Source organism: Octodon degus, unplaced genomic scaffold (genome assembly GCF_000260255.1).
Source record: "Octodon degus isolate 3935 unplaced genomic scaffold, OctDeg1.0 scaffold00091, whole genome shotgun sequence".
NCBI classification, from domain to species: Eukaryota; Metazoa; Chordata; class Mammalia; order Rodentia; family Octodontidae; genus Octodon; species Octodon degus.
The window spans coordinates 3957814-3973053 of NW_004524667.1; the positions used below are offsets into that span (position 1 = coordinate 3957814).

At 38.5% G+C, this 15240-nt stretch overlaps 1 protein-coding gene across 2 annotated transcripts in view; it reads left to right on the forward strand.

Moving 5' to 3' along the window:
* Prex2 (phosphatidylinositol-3,4,5-trisphosphate dependent Rac exchange factor 2) overlaps positions 1-15240 on the forward strand; it is a 303532-nt gene that overhangs the window by 156004 nt on the left and 132288 nt on the right. For both annotated transcript variants that reach the window (XM_004637531.2, XM_023722364.1), the window contains 4 exons: positions 715-851; positions 3392-3509; positions 6972-7156; positions 9997-10158. In XM_004637531.2, coding sequence (XP_004637588.1) covers positions 715-851; positions 3392-3509; positions 6972-7156; positions 9997-10158 — 602 coding nt within the window. The remainder of the gene's footprint in view (positions 1-714; positions 852-3391; positions 3510-6971; positions 7157-9996; positions 10159-15240) is intronic.

Genomic DNA, 15240 nt, shown 5'->3' on the forward strand with positions numbered 1-15240 from the left:
TTGATTTGGTGAGACTATTTAATAGCAACCATTGGAAGATTCGTACAAATCTTAATTCACTGATTAGGATATGCCACCTCAGTATTGAAAACTGTTCCTACCACGCAGAATGACTAGACAATGATGTCATCTGCTTCAGTCTGTTCACCATATATTCTCTGATTCTTAAACTCTTATTTTTCCTTAAAGTTTCCAGTCTGCTTGTAGTTATAAATTGACTGGATGTTTTCTTTAAAATCTATTATTTACATATTACATTTTGGTATTAAAGAACTAAGTATCATTTTAATATTTAGAGATTTTGTAAAGCAAGACAAAGCATGTTATTTGCCTATCTATCTATCTATCTATCTATCTATCTATCTATATGAGAGAGAGAGAGAGAGAGAGAGAGAGAGAGAGAGAGAGAGAGAGAGAGAGAGACTGATGAGACATTTAAAAGGGAAAATAATTGATTGGCATTCTAAAGGTCACTTTTCAGAATTCCTTCAAATTAGTTCTTAGCAAGGTAGGAAAATACTGTGTTAATCATAATTTGAATGGTGGATTGTACCAGAAAAGTCAAGAGGCCAACGTTATCTGACCCATCCATATCAGGAACATACTAACTAGACCTTTATTGTGTTTCAAAATTGCTCCCATTGTTTTGTCTATGATAAAGATAAATCTTGCCCTGAAATTCTGTTTTGGCAACTTTCTCACTTGTGTTTAAAGGCACTGTAGCTGCAGCTGCTGGTCTTCACCCTGGACAGTGTATTATCAAAGTAAATGGCATCAATGTCAGCAAAGAGTCACACGACAGCGTCATCGCGCACTTGACAGCCTGCAGAAAATACAGGCGTCCTATGAAGGTAAACAGCTCTTCAGTTTATCTGGATATAATGAAAACTTGCTTAGAAGGCCTGGAAGGCTGGATAAGATAGAGCTGGTGATGTTTGCCCTTTTTTTAATTTTGATTTCAAATTTACATAGCACTGTAAATATCATATTGACTTCTACCTGCATAATTAATTAAAATTATGTTTACATGGTTGCATTTTGTTCCAGCATAACTACTTGTTTAAAAATGCTCTTGGGTATTTTCGTATTCACTTTGAGAAGAGTTGATCATATTGTCAGATGTGGTGGCATGTGCCTGCAAGCCTGCGGTTCTAGCACTCAGAAGGCCAGAGCAGGAGGGTTGCTGCAAGTTGAGGTCAGCCTGGACCACACAGAGAGCTCAAGGCCATCCTGAAGTACATAGTGAGACCCTGTCTCAATAAAAAAAAAAAAATAATGAAATGAAAACCAAAAGTTTGAGCTGATGCTTATGTTTGCTTTAGAATATATGATCGTTATGTATCTATTTGAATATATGGATTATAAATACGCTTTCTTACAAGATTTCTGTGAAAATGTAAAAATTGCAGGCTCTATAGTCAGTATTTTTTGTATATATTTATTTAGGTAAGCGGATTCAGCTTTTATCAACATATACTTGCCAAAATTTGAAGCCTTATCCTTTGATGCTTAAGTGCAACATTCTTTTTTTTTTTTTTTTTTTTTTTTTTTTTTTTTTTTTTTTTTTTTTTTTTTTTTTTTTTTTTTTTTTTTTTTTTTTTTTTTTTGGTGAAACTGGAGATTGAACTCAGGTCCTTGCACTTGCCAGGAAAGTGCTTATTCCACTGAGCCACCTCCCCAGCCCCTTAAGTACAACCCAATAATAAAATTGGAGGCCTGATCTATAAGCAGGATTTATTATCTCATGATAAAAAGCAAGAAATGGACTACAGCGAAAATTTGTTTCAGTGTAATCAATTGGATGCAGAGGGGTTTTAAAGGCAAGACTTTGTATTTTTCTTGTTGTAAATAATTGCTTATCCATTCTGCTTTCTAATAAGATCAGAACTAGTACAGCAAATTGGAAATTAGAGTCCTCTGACTGATAGTAGCTCAATAAGTGTTTGTTGAACTACATGACTGAATGCATTTTCCACGGTCTTCTCAGTGTCTTCTAGTTTTCCCTTCTACCAGAATTTTAACAGGTATCCAAACTGAAATGTTTCATTTTGTACTCTGTCACTCTCCTTGCCTGCCTCATGAGAGAAGCATAGCTCCTCTTAATCCATGAATGATTTAAAAGAGCAATAAAGTAGATGGAAAAATTCACTGAGTAACATGCTCTGTCACCTGTCCATCGCAGCAAAACAGATCACCCCGTCCTGGCGACCTACAGTGGCAGTGATTATTTTTCTCTATTTATTGCATGGTCACTCCCATGAAATTGTTAATGTGGCTTTTTCTATAGCTGCCTGAGTACCTGGGTCCTCTCCGCATGGCATCCTGTTTTATTACTCCTACTATTACTGTTTGTGGTAGTATACATTTGGTAGAGGGTCTTGTATGTATTTGGTACAGGGTCTTGCTACGCAGCTTGGACTCACAGCGACCCTCCTGTCTCAGCCTCCCCAGCGGTGAGATTACAGGAGTACACCACTACACCTGGTCTTGGTGGGCAACTTGAATAATTAAACAATTGTGAAGCTTGTATGAACAAGAGAAAAAAATGAATACTACGTATTGTGTCATATTTCAGTGACAGTTTGATTTATCATCTTCTCTGGAAGAACTATAAACCTTAAATTAAAGCAATCCTTGAGGCATTTATTTGATAGACATTTCATCTCTGTTCATTCTTCAAATGAGATTGGAACTGTTGTTTTAATTAAGATATAGGATGCCTTATAATATAGAAGAATTAAAAGACATATGATTTGGAAACAAATGAGATGAAAGTGGTTTCTGTAGGTTTCATATTGGTTTAATTCAAACAGCATTAGATACATTTAAAATATGTGTGATTGTTAGGAGTACATTTAAGTATTTTGTACAGTTACAAATAATGTACTCATCAAAATATTGTCCATCCAGTATTTGTTTACCTTAAGGTATAATTTCTATCATTGTAAGATACACTTGAGGTATTTAAACAAGGCGATTTTTTGAATATATATTTGGAATATACATTTATGTGAAACTGGTCTTTGGAAGAAATTTTTTTGTTTGTTTTTTGGCAGAACTGGGGATTGAACTCAGGCTTTTGCACTTGCCAGGCAGGCACTTATTCTGCTGAGCTATCTCCCCAACCCCTGGAAGAAAACTTGAACTTGAAAGTTATTTTATTAAATTATTGAATTTCCATCCTGATGTTGATGTTTTTTCTCTTTTAAATTATATTATACTCTAGTTTGTCTTCAGATTGTATAAATCTTTTGCCTTTTTAAATTTTATTAATTTTTACAAGTTAGAGAAATAAATAAGGTGGTTAACTCTTCTTTGAAAGCAGGTTTATAGGGAGATGCACTGGAGGTAGCACTAATTCCTCAGCGGTTTCTTCCCCCCTGCTTTTTAGCAAGATTCCATACAATGGGTTTATCATAGCATTGAGAGTGCTCAGGAGGACCTCCAGAAATCGAACTCCAAAGCCCCGGGAGAGGAAGCTGGGGATGCTTTTGACTGCAAAGTCGAAGGTAGGTACCTTCTTTCCTCATTTTCTGATAGTGTCATTTTATTCTCTGTGTCTGCTTCCAATTCATAACAATCTTAATTAAGTTATGTCTTTTTGTGTGTGTGTATTTTAGGGAAAGGTCTACAGGGTGTCCAGGGTCTCACTACTAGATCTGACTCATAGTGATCCCTCTGTTTACAGCTTCTCAAGAGCTGGGAGTACAGGTGTGTGCCACCACGCCCAGTCTCAATTGCCCTCTCAGTGCACCCTGGGGTGGGGGTAGCACAGCAAGCCCGGGAATTGAACCCCTGCCCCCTGCTTGCAAGCACTTTATCAAGTTATGTCTTTAAATACTAATTTATTCAAAAAAAGGAGTTACAAACGAAGGACCATTTTATATCTCTATATTCAAAATAGTTAAAATAGATATACAGCTACTTTCTCTTCAATGAATAGAAAGATTTGTTCTAGTAGTGCTTGTGGACAGGATATCATGTCTGCATCTTGTACTGTGAATAAACACTAAGAAGACACTAATATGAAATGTATCAATTATCGAAACTGTCCTACTAATCGGTTTTGAAACTGTCTCATTGCTATTTGTTTCTCAATAAAACTATTAAAAATAAATACTAAGTTATTATTACTAACTAGGTGTCATGTCAAATATATAAGCAGCAATTTCTAGTAGCTAACATGAAATACACAAATCGTGTTAATAGGTAAATTTTAATTGATTTATTTGAGTTATCTCATGTAATCATCAAATCAGAAAATTTCATCAAATAGATATGATCCTTACTATCCCTTTTATATGGGAGGGAAAATTGAAACCTGCAAAGTTCTGGGGCTCAAACTACCTACAGGGTAGAGTGGAGATTCAAGTGCAAATTATGCCCTGCTTCTTGTTTGGGGTTGAGTGCAGCTTAGACTCTGCACTTCCAGGGTAGCAAACAGACCAAAAAAGCAGCATCCCTGGGAATATCACTGCGACTGCCCCTCTCTGGAGCTTTGGAATCAGAATTCCTGCTGCGACAGGATCTGAGTCTGATGCCCTTTAAGATTTGGGAAGCCCTAGTCTGGAAGGTCCATGATCCCTCCAGAAATTTAAAGCAAGTCTGGATTTATGGAACTTTTTCTATATTCTAACACTGACAAGAAACAGACAAACAAATAATAGGGAGAGAGAGAGAGAGAGAGAGAGAGAGAGAGAGAGAGAGAGAGAGAGAGAGAGAGAGAGTTTAATAAAGATCTTGTTATTTCTGTTTCCTCAGTAGAGCAATCCAGTAACAAATGGCTTCTCTGCCAAGGGCAGCTGGCACAATACATTATGTCTGTGTCTGAGTTACCATTTTAGACGTGTTAAACAGAAGTCATTGAGTCCTCTCTTGCATTGTCCTAGTGCCTTTCTGCTTGTATTATTGATGTGTCTATCAATTTTTAATTTGCTACTAGATTCTTCCAAACCAGTGTGGCCAGTTAATCTCCCATTTGAGCCAATATTACTGACAACATTTCTGACACTATACGTGGGGTGATTGTTTTCACCCACACCAAGCGATTTTCCTACTTTCCAGACACCAGCTGGATGTTCTGCAGTTCAGTTCTCACACTGACTGGCAGGAGTTGGCACAGGCCCATGGTGAAGGGCTCAGTCTGGCTGGACTGCCCTCTGTGCGTACGCCTTTTGCAAGTCCCAGATTTTCCCTTGGATTTCTGACCAACTGAACTTTAAGTACAGGTTTCCCTACTACAAAGGATACCAAATGAACAGCAGATGAAGAGATACTTTGAGTTTGGAAAGTTCCCAAGCACAGGCACTCTGTCCTCATGTGTTTGGAGTGTGCCTTCCTCTGGGTATGTGGATATGTGCCCCAATGTGGAAGCACTCATATCCCTGTCATCTTGGGGATCTTATGGAGGCCCATTATGTGACAAGAGTCACTTTATCTCTGACTGTGGACGAATGAGCAGAAGACTGGGGGGAAATCCAATGTACAAGCACATAGCTGATCACTGTGTCAGGTGGTTCCCACCTTGAAGCCCCACCTTGGTGCCCTCCAAGAATCACCTCATCTTTGTAAACTTAGGTATGCCTGAAAGCAGCATGGAATGAACAACAGTGGACAATCCTGTCATCTCTATTGCTCAGTGAATCATAAGGATTTTAGGAGCCTCTTTTACAGAAGATAGGCCAAGGAACAAGTGTATGTTTCTCATTGCAAAACTTCTGTACACACATCAGAGCAGAGTCACCTAGGAAGCCTGGCTTTCCCTCCATTCCTAGAAGGCTGCATGGTTGGATGCTATCATATTTTAGCAGTATCAGAAATATCTCACTTCTTTGAGCAGTAAAATGGTCATGATACTGTATAGTGTCTTCTATTCAAAATAGAAAAAGGCAGGCTGAGGAGCTAGCTCAGCAGTCGAAGCACCTATCTGGCAAGCACAAGGACCCAGGTTCCATCTTGGTATCACATGCTGTGCCAGCCCCAGAACTCTATGCGCACTGTGCTGGCCTCAAAACTGGGTGTGGGGGTGCATGCACATAGGCCCAGTGCTGGAGAGCCTGAAAATAGGAGGGTCACTACAAGTCTGAGCTGTGTAGTGAGACCCTGTACCAAATAAATAAATACTTCTTTAAAAAAAAATAGGAAAAGGCTCAGAAATCTAATCTTGAGGTTTCTTTATCTGGAATAAATTAGCATTGGTGACAAATTGAAAGTAGATTGATTGATGGGATAGAAATTCATTTTGGATTTTTCTGGGACTTTATGTAATTTGTATGGTTTATTGTGCCATTATAAAACTTTTTTCTATAAATAACTAATATTATTTCTTATTTAATATTTACTGGTAGGTATCTCAATAGTTTCTCACTTAAGATGTTAGTTTTTCTTTAGCTGACTGATTGTTAACAAAAACATATAGGTAGACATTTCAGATAGAAATTTTAGTGCAGGGAGCAATGACAAATTTTCTCAATAAGCTCTAGCTTCAGGGTGCTATTTAGGAGACTTTAGGCATTTTCTTTGCTGAAAAAAAAATGATTCCTGCATATGCTTTCTGCTTCTTCAGCATGATCATATTTTCAGTGTTTTTTGCTGCTTTGAGAAAATATTCATCCAATATTTGAGGTGGCTTCCAAAACCTTGAGTATAAATCATGCCTTCTGTTAATAAACAGTGAAGAAATAAATGATTCCATCTATATTGTTTATGTTGGTACAAACAAGCCTGCACATGGGCCATAGAGCAAAGTAGAACATATCAATTGCATGTTAGTGAGAGTTTTATCATTCCCAGTTGCTTTTTTGAAAAATTGTTTTCATTTTTCAACATGTCAGCAAGAAATAATGCTTCATTTAGCACATCAAGTTTATCTATGCTTTAGAAGTTTAAAAATTATTTAGAACCTCAGAAGTATGGAGGAAATGAACCAACCTCTTGTGAATCCGCTAACTTAAAAATCACTCGTATTCCAGAGGTAATTGACAAGTTCAACACCATGGCCATCATTGATGGGAAGAAGGAGCACGTGAGTCTGACGGTGGACAACGTCCACCTGGAATATGGGGTGGTATACGAGTACGACAGCACGGCCGGGGTCAAGTGCAACGTGGTGGAGAAGATGATTGAGCCCAAAGGGTTCTTCAGCTTAACTGCCAAGGTATGAAGGACCCTGTGACAACATGGATCCTTTCTGTTCGTTTACAAAGCAATCAAGCCCCTCCACACTCCCACTTTTAAAAAGGGAAGCCTCTGGGCCGGCCAGATAGCTCAGTGGATTAAAATGCCTGCTTAGGCAGACTCAGGAACCAGGGACTGTTCCCCAGGGTGCCATTCCGGCCCCACCTCGGGGATGTACTGAGTTGGCGATTGACACTGGGTGTGGTGGTATGCGCCTGTAATCCCAGCACTCAGAAGGCTGTAAACAGGAGGATCACTACGAGCCCAATTTGTGTAGTGAGACCCTGTATTAAACACATAAAGAATAAAACAAAACAACAACTAAAAAAAGGGAATGGCTGAACATGTTGTGGCTGAGAGTTCATTCAACTCCCTTTTCTTTTCTCCAACTATTAAGTGTGTGCGGTCTTCCTTTCACTGACCCTCGCTGAGCTCAGTGTTTCAATGGGCCTCTTCAGCAGTAAAGTGGTAGTTGATGTGACAAATAGTTCACTGTGTCATGGTGAAGTATTTTGAATATATTTTAGATGGTTTTTAGGATAAGTGTCTTATTTTTCTTAATGTATATTATACTCCAATGAGTACTCCAAACCACAAAATATGTACAATACAAAAAATTTCATGCATTCTAATTTTTTAAATGTATTTGGAAAAAAATGTATTTGGTACAGGGTCTCACTACACAGCTCGGCCTTGTAGTGATCTTCCTGCTTTCAGCCTCTCCATTGCTGGGGGTACAGGCATGCAACACCACTCCCAGTCTCAGTGGCCAGTTCAGTGTGCCCAGGGGGCAGTGGTGCTGTAAGTCAAATCCCAGTCCCTGTGCTTACTTAAGCAGGCACTTAGTCCACTGAGTTATCTCTCCAGCCCTCAGAAATTTTAAAGGATTTGTCAAAAATTATAGGAAGCCTAGAGATCAGTTTATGAATAGGTCCACAGACATTTGTGTAATTTTCATTTTGAAGAATATCACCGTAAGGTCCTTAGGTGAAAGCCAAGATGGGGAGAGAAGACGATTACTTATAGCCAGTGGATAAAATATGTTATGCAAAGGGGTCATTTATGCTTCCTGTTCACAGGCCTTTTAAAAGATAAGTCAGATTCTTACTATGTCATCTATGGTTCTGGGCTGCACTCTTTCCTTCTATTTACATATCATCCTGAGGGAAGTTAGATATTATAAGTAGACAAATGATATAGAAGTCCCATGCCTGTATTTCTTTAATTCTTGCTTCAAATAGTTTCTGGTTGAGATACATTTGTTCAATGTATTTTTTTCTTAAAAAAGTAATGTGAGAAAGTAATATAGAGGGCTGGCCAAATAGCTGAGTGGATTGAAGTGCCTATAAGCAGGCTCAGGGGCTGGGGGTTTGATCCCCAGGCCTGCCATGCTGGCCCCGCCTGCGGGGTGCACTGAGATGGCAATTGAAATTGGGCATGGTGGTGCGCGCCTGGAATCCCAGCTTTTGGGAAGCTGTAAACAGGCAGATCACTACAAGTCTGATCTAGTAGTGAGACCCTCAGCATTCTGTAGGCCCTTCCCTAAAAAAAAAAAAAAAGAAAGAAAGAAAGAAAAAGAAAAAAGTAATATAGAAATTTAAGTGAACTATTTTAGAAACGATTCTTTTATCCTTTTTCATTTTCTATTCTAAAAATCAGCTTAAAATATTTCTTCATTTTGCCACTCTTTATGAAAAGTTTGTATTTTCCAAATGGCAGCTCTTTTCAACTATGTTATGCAATGAACAGGATCCAGGTAAGAGGCCAGGCCAGCTACTATCATCATTTTATCCTGTTTTCCAGCTCCTTCAACTTTTTATGCATTATTCTGTATAAAATAACTATATAAATTAGTACCATAGATAATATTTCCATTTTACACATGCAGAAAGCTCAAGAAGCTAAGAACTTTAGCCAAGACTACTGCTAAAGATAAAGGCTGCTCTTCTGTACAAAAACTCCCTTCTCAGCTTCCAAAAATGGAGGTGGTGAGAGAACTGAAGAAATGTAGCCTGGATGCATTATGCCTCCCAGAGTAGTATAAAAGTATTGTTTAAAAGTGCATTTCATCCTTGTGGTCTCTGAACAGCTACAAATGCTGCAGATTTTCTTTTTTCTTTTTTCTTCTTCTTTCTCTTTCTTTTTTTCACGAAACTGGGGATTGAACTCAGGCCCTTGTGCTTGCCAAGCAAGTGCTTATTCTACTGAGCCATCTCCCCAGCCCAAGTGCATAATTTTCAATTCGTTAGAAATTCTCAGTGATCTCACGACCTCATGCACGCTCACACAGAGATTTACAACTAGTTGAGGTGTAGAAGAATATTTGCTAGTTGAAATCATCCTAAGGATACTGTCTGATGCTTTCATCAGCTACCTAGGGCTCAGACATTGTCTAAATACCAATTTATTCTTCACCAAGGTAGCTTTTGGTTTAGTCAGCCCTCAGCAAGTTCTTAATTGTATAATGTGTATTTGGCACTCAGTCACAAGTAAAGATACTATGGCATTTCCATAGCTTCTCTGTTCTACTACCCAACTGAGAAAAATAATGTTCTGAGTGATTCTGAGGAAAATATATTCTGAGAAAATACCTTTGAAGTCTCCCTGCCCTGCCCCCAGGAAGGTCTTTACAGTCAGCAGAAGGTGAAAGCTGAGGTTCCAGGCAGACATGTGAAGTCATTCCACTGACAGTGTCTCCCTGAATGCGAACGTCCTGGGATGCTTCTAAGAAAACACAGGAAAGTCACACTGTAGTGTAAACTTTTGAAGATTTTATGTGTCTGCTTCTGAAATTTGTTTTGTGTGTGTTTATTGCTTTAGATCCTTGAAGCGCTGGCTAAAAGTGATGATCATTTTGTACAAAACTGCACCAGTTTCAATTCTCTAAATGAAGTGATCCCTGCGGACCTTCAGAGTAAATTCAGTGCAATCTGTAGTGAAAGAATTGAGCACATACGTCAAAGAATACTCAGTTATAAAAAGGTAAAGATTTTATAAATTTTACATGTAGCTGTGAAAATATTATTCAGATATCAAAATAAAACTATTTGTTTCACCTATACATTAGGTACCAATTTTTGAAGGAATGGTAATATTTCTATAAATATCCTAGTTTGTTTAATGTTATTGTAAGAAAATTCATCTTGTTCTTTTCTTTTCTTTTTTTTTTTTTTTTTTTTTTTTTTTTTGCGGAACCAGGGATCGAACTCAGGCCCTTGTGCTTGCCAGGGAAGCACTTATTCCACTGAGCCATCTCCCTGGCCCTGTTCTTTTAAATATATACCATCTTTAATGTCTTCTCTATGAGTATTATATTCTCTTTAAAATAAATTAAGAACAAAAAATTAAAAAAGGACAAGGAAAAAATTAAGGTTTATGGAAAGGAAGAGTGGATGTTTCATTTTTTGATCAATCCTGCATGTCTGTGTTGGGTAGTTTGAGCAAGAAATTTGGCAATAACAAAACTTAATATTACAATCCTTGCTAATATTCCATTCTTGTTCTGAATTCTGCACCATTTGTACTGTCTTATATTGCTTTGTTTATGTCTTTGTTCTTGTTATTTGTTCCACTTTTTATTTTTGTTTTTCCTCTTGAAAATTAAAAAAAGAAATATAATATTTAATAGAGAGAGAGAGGAAAAAAAAAACCCTAGGCCCGGCCGGATAGCTCAGTGGACTAAAGCACCTGCTTAGGCAGAGCGCAGCAGCGCAGGTTCAGTCTCCGGTATGCAGTGCCGGTCCTGCCCCCGGGGCACGCTGAGAGGGCAATTGAGACTCGGCGTGGTGGTGCTTGCTGTAATCCCAGTGCTTGGGAGGCTGAAAACAGGATCACTACAAGTTCAATCTATGTAGTGAGATCCTGTACACTCTATACACCTTGTCCTAAATTCGTACAAAAAACAAAAAGAAAAACTCCTGAGACCAGCTATTACAGTTTATATAGAAGCTTGCTATTACATGGATCTGGGTACTAGCAAGTCTAGCATCCGTCTAGGTGCTGGCAGGACTCAGGGCCTTTTTACTGCACTGTGATGTAGGAGGGCGTCACGTGGTGAGCAGAGCAAGCCCGCCAGCTCAGCTCCTCCCTCCTCTTGTTTGAAAGTCACCGACAGCATGGTGGCGGCTCTCTCTCATGATTTAATTACTAATATTAATTACTTACTAAAAGCCCCACTTCCAAATACTGTTGATTGACTTATGAATTTGAGAAGTAGTTTTGTAACAAATTTATTTTGGTGGAACACATTCAAGCCATATAAATAACATATTAGTATTTTTTTTTAACATCTGTACCACCTTGTTTATACCTTTGCAAGCCTATAAGTTGTATTTCCAAAACTTTCTAAAAGTAACTGTGGTATATTTACTTTCTAGTAAAACAGCTGAGTTTTAAGTAAAGATCATCTAATATTGAAGTCAAATTTTAAAATTGCATGTTAGCCCTTTTTTTTTTTCTTCCAGCACAAAAAAACCCAGGAAGCTTCAATCAGAAAATGCATGGAAAATAGGCATTTTAAATTGATCTGTTGGTATGTTCATTTGCCAGTTACCTGTCAGGTGCTTTCTGTGTGCCAAGCACTGTTCTCGGTGCCAGGAGTGTGGCCTGGGGAAGCGCAGACACGATCCTGCCTCTCATACTCTCACATTTGTGTGGCAGAAATAGCAAAGAAATAAATAAATCCCTACAAAGTAGTGTACTCAAACTGAAATGAGCTCCAAAGAAGTCAAAATAGATGTCATGGGCAGTGTCAAGGTGGTGCCCTTACACTGGGTAGCTAAAAACAGCCTCTTTCAGAGAGCTGACTTTGGGCTGGCGAGATAGCCCAGTGGACTAAGTGCCTGCTTGGGCAAGCACAGGGACTGGGGTTTGATCCCTGGCACTACATGCTGTGCCAGCCCCACCCCCGGGCACACTGAGCTGTCCACTGAGTCCAGACACTCTGGAGCAGTACTAGGGAGGTTGAAAAGGAGGATCACTATGTGTCTGAGCTGCATAGTGAGACCCTGTACCAAATACATAAAACTTGGAGGGAGGGAGGGAGGGAGGGAGAGAGAGAGAGAGAGAGAGAGAGAGAGAGAGAGAGAGAGAGAGAGAGAGAATGCTTGTTTTATGGGGTCAGGAAAATAGCTCAGTGGTGTAAGTGCCTGCCTGGCAAGCACAAGGACCTGGGTTTGATCCCAGGTACCACATGCTGTGCTGGCCCCATGCCATGGCAGCTAGTGAAACCAGACCTGGTAGTGCATGCCTGTAATGCTAGCACTGAGGAAGATGACACAGGAGGGTCACTGCGAGTTCGAGCTGAAGGAAAGCTTATTTCTGAATGACAGAAAGAACCTCCCATTTGAATTTGAGTGGAAACATCTGGGTAAAAGGAACTGGTTGTACAGAGACAAGGCCCAAAGGAAGAAGGGAAGACCGTGGGGGTAGGTGCATCAGAGACATGAGCAGAAGCTGGTCACAAAGAGAGATGGGAGCAGTGTACAATTTGGAGCACTGAAAGAAAGCTGGATTTCATTCTTATACCAGCAAAAACAGATTGGGAGGTTTGGGGTGACATTATCCAAATTTAGGGCTCTGAGAGACCATGGTTTTATAAGAATGAGCTTCAAAAAATTTAAAAAAGGGAAAAATTAAGAACAATTAAAAGAAATTATGATACTCCAAGAGAAAATGATGATAGTTTGGACTACAGCGAAGATGCAGGAGGCAGAGAAAATTAGAAGGATAGTAGGATATATTTTGGAATTAAAATGAATGAAAATTGATCCCACAAAATATATAACAAGTTTAATCTTTTGTTTCATTTATATTTATAGGAGACTAAATTTTTATCTAAATTAAAGAATGTAATTGCTTAAAATTATGTATATTCACACTAGAGAAGAGTATATTATCCTGTTTAGAAATATTGTTTGACTGCAATTTTGGTTCTTGATACTATAATTGAAAATAAACCCATATTTGTGCAGGTGAAAACAGGGATGCATGCATGTGAAAACCCAAGGGACTGTCAAGTTGGTCATAGCAGGTAGAGTGAAATGAGGGGGAAAGAGGATCATTATATTTTCTTCGAACTCTTCCTGGGACGTGTAGCTTGCTGAGCGTGCAATGCTGCTTTAATTTTTTTAAAGACCTGTCATGTGACCAAGAGCATCCTCAGGATCCCTGGCACATCTAGTCCTCTTTCTGTGACTGAGGAGCTCAGCTTCTCTCCTGCAATTTGGCAAAAGTTCACAAGTATGTCTTGTTTGGAGGCTGAAGGAGAGAAGAGTCTCCTCTTATTTCTCCTTAGTATATAGGACTTGACAAGGTTTTGAAAATAAAGGAGTCTCTAAACAAATGCAAATTAATATTATTCGTCTTTTGAACACATTTGAAAGTAAGTTATTCCACTTCAAGATAGACTGGCATAGGAAGGGTAGGGGCTCAAATGGTTTCTGAGTGCCAAGCTGGTCGCTGTGTCTGTGTCATATTCTTTTATTTCTTGGCTTTCTTCTTAAATTATCTCCATCATATCCAACAAAAACACCAGAAGTAGCCTCAAGAAATGTATATGGAAAAGATAAACAACATTTAAAAACTGGAATCAAACTAGATTAAGCTGTTTTATGAAAGGTGAAGATAGCAGAAGGTGAAACAAGATAGATCTATTTTTCATTCATATAGTTCAACCTGACAAGAGTTTAGTGGGGCATCATGTCAAAGTTATAACCCCCTACAAGGGGAGAAAAGGAAAGACAGAATGTAAAGGGTCCCCTATGAGGGCGTGATCCCAAAGCTATGGTATTGCTCCTGTGTACACTGAAAAACTGTCCTGGAGGGCTGGTGTGAAGTTCTCATGAAAGCCCAGGAAGTTTTATTACTAAAAGGAAGAAGAAAATGGATATTGATGGAAAATTAACAATGTCTACTACCTGCTAAAGCCATAATAGAATACAGGTATAGACTCCAGGGAGAGGGTCCTATGTAAACAGGTTCAGAGACTCTGTCTAGTTGCTAAAGTTGGCTTTCAGAATGAAAAGAGAAACAGCCTATTGCATATTTATCAATTCCCATGGAATATACTTTTTTTCTTAAAAGAAGCATACCTTTTATTGAACTGAGTTCTAAAAGAAATCCATTGCTCTAAATTTCACAGCAGCAACACCAAGGAATGTCATCAACAGACTCCATAAGCATACCCCTGCATAAGAAGGAGTAAAACAAAAAGTATTACTTTATGTGTCAGATATTTTTAAAATTGTCTTTAACAAAAATCCATAGTCTAGATGAAAGACTCAATTTCATAATAGCAACTTTGTTGTAGGATAGGTCAGGAAGAATAGGAAAATACTGGGGCCAGGGAGATGGCTCAGTAGAATAAGCGCTTGCCTGGCAAGCGCAAGGGCCTGAGTTCAATCCACCATTCCACAAAAAAAAGAAAAGAAAATGCTAACATATAATTTTTATGAAAAAAATGAGGGCTTAAGTAAGAGTTACTGAACAATCCCTGTCCTCTTACACAGCCTATTTGACAAGAAGAATCAAAATGTATGAAGTGAGGGCTAATAATTCCGACTTAACCTGCATTATTAGTAATGCAGCCATAAATGTTTGAGTGTGCTGGCCTCGCACATCCTGGTTTATATAACCTGGTTCCTAAGGTTGGGTAGCATGCAATAGTTTTGGAAATCTACAGTAAGGTATATGAGATATTTTACAGTTCCCCTACATTGTATAAACTTACCAAAATAGTAGTATGAGATACACAGTACTCATTCGCCATCTTATTGAGAGATTGGCTAGAGTTTGGAGTTAAGTAGCTTGCCCAAATATAATAGCAGTGGAACTTGAATCTTGTTCCCTTTTATTCTAACATTTTTTTTATATCCATTTGACATTGTATAACACAGCTTAGGTATTATCCGGTATGATTCTGACTTCCAGAGCAAAAGAATTTCAGTAAAGGAAAAATTCATTGTGGATTCAAAGTCAGCATACAGTAGCTCCTCTAAGTTGGTAATATTTGTCACTGTGAAAGGAAGAGAGTTGACACTGAAATAAAGAGAGATAACATCATTT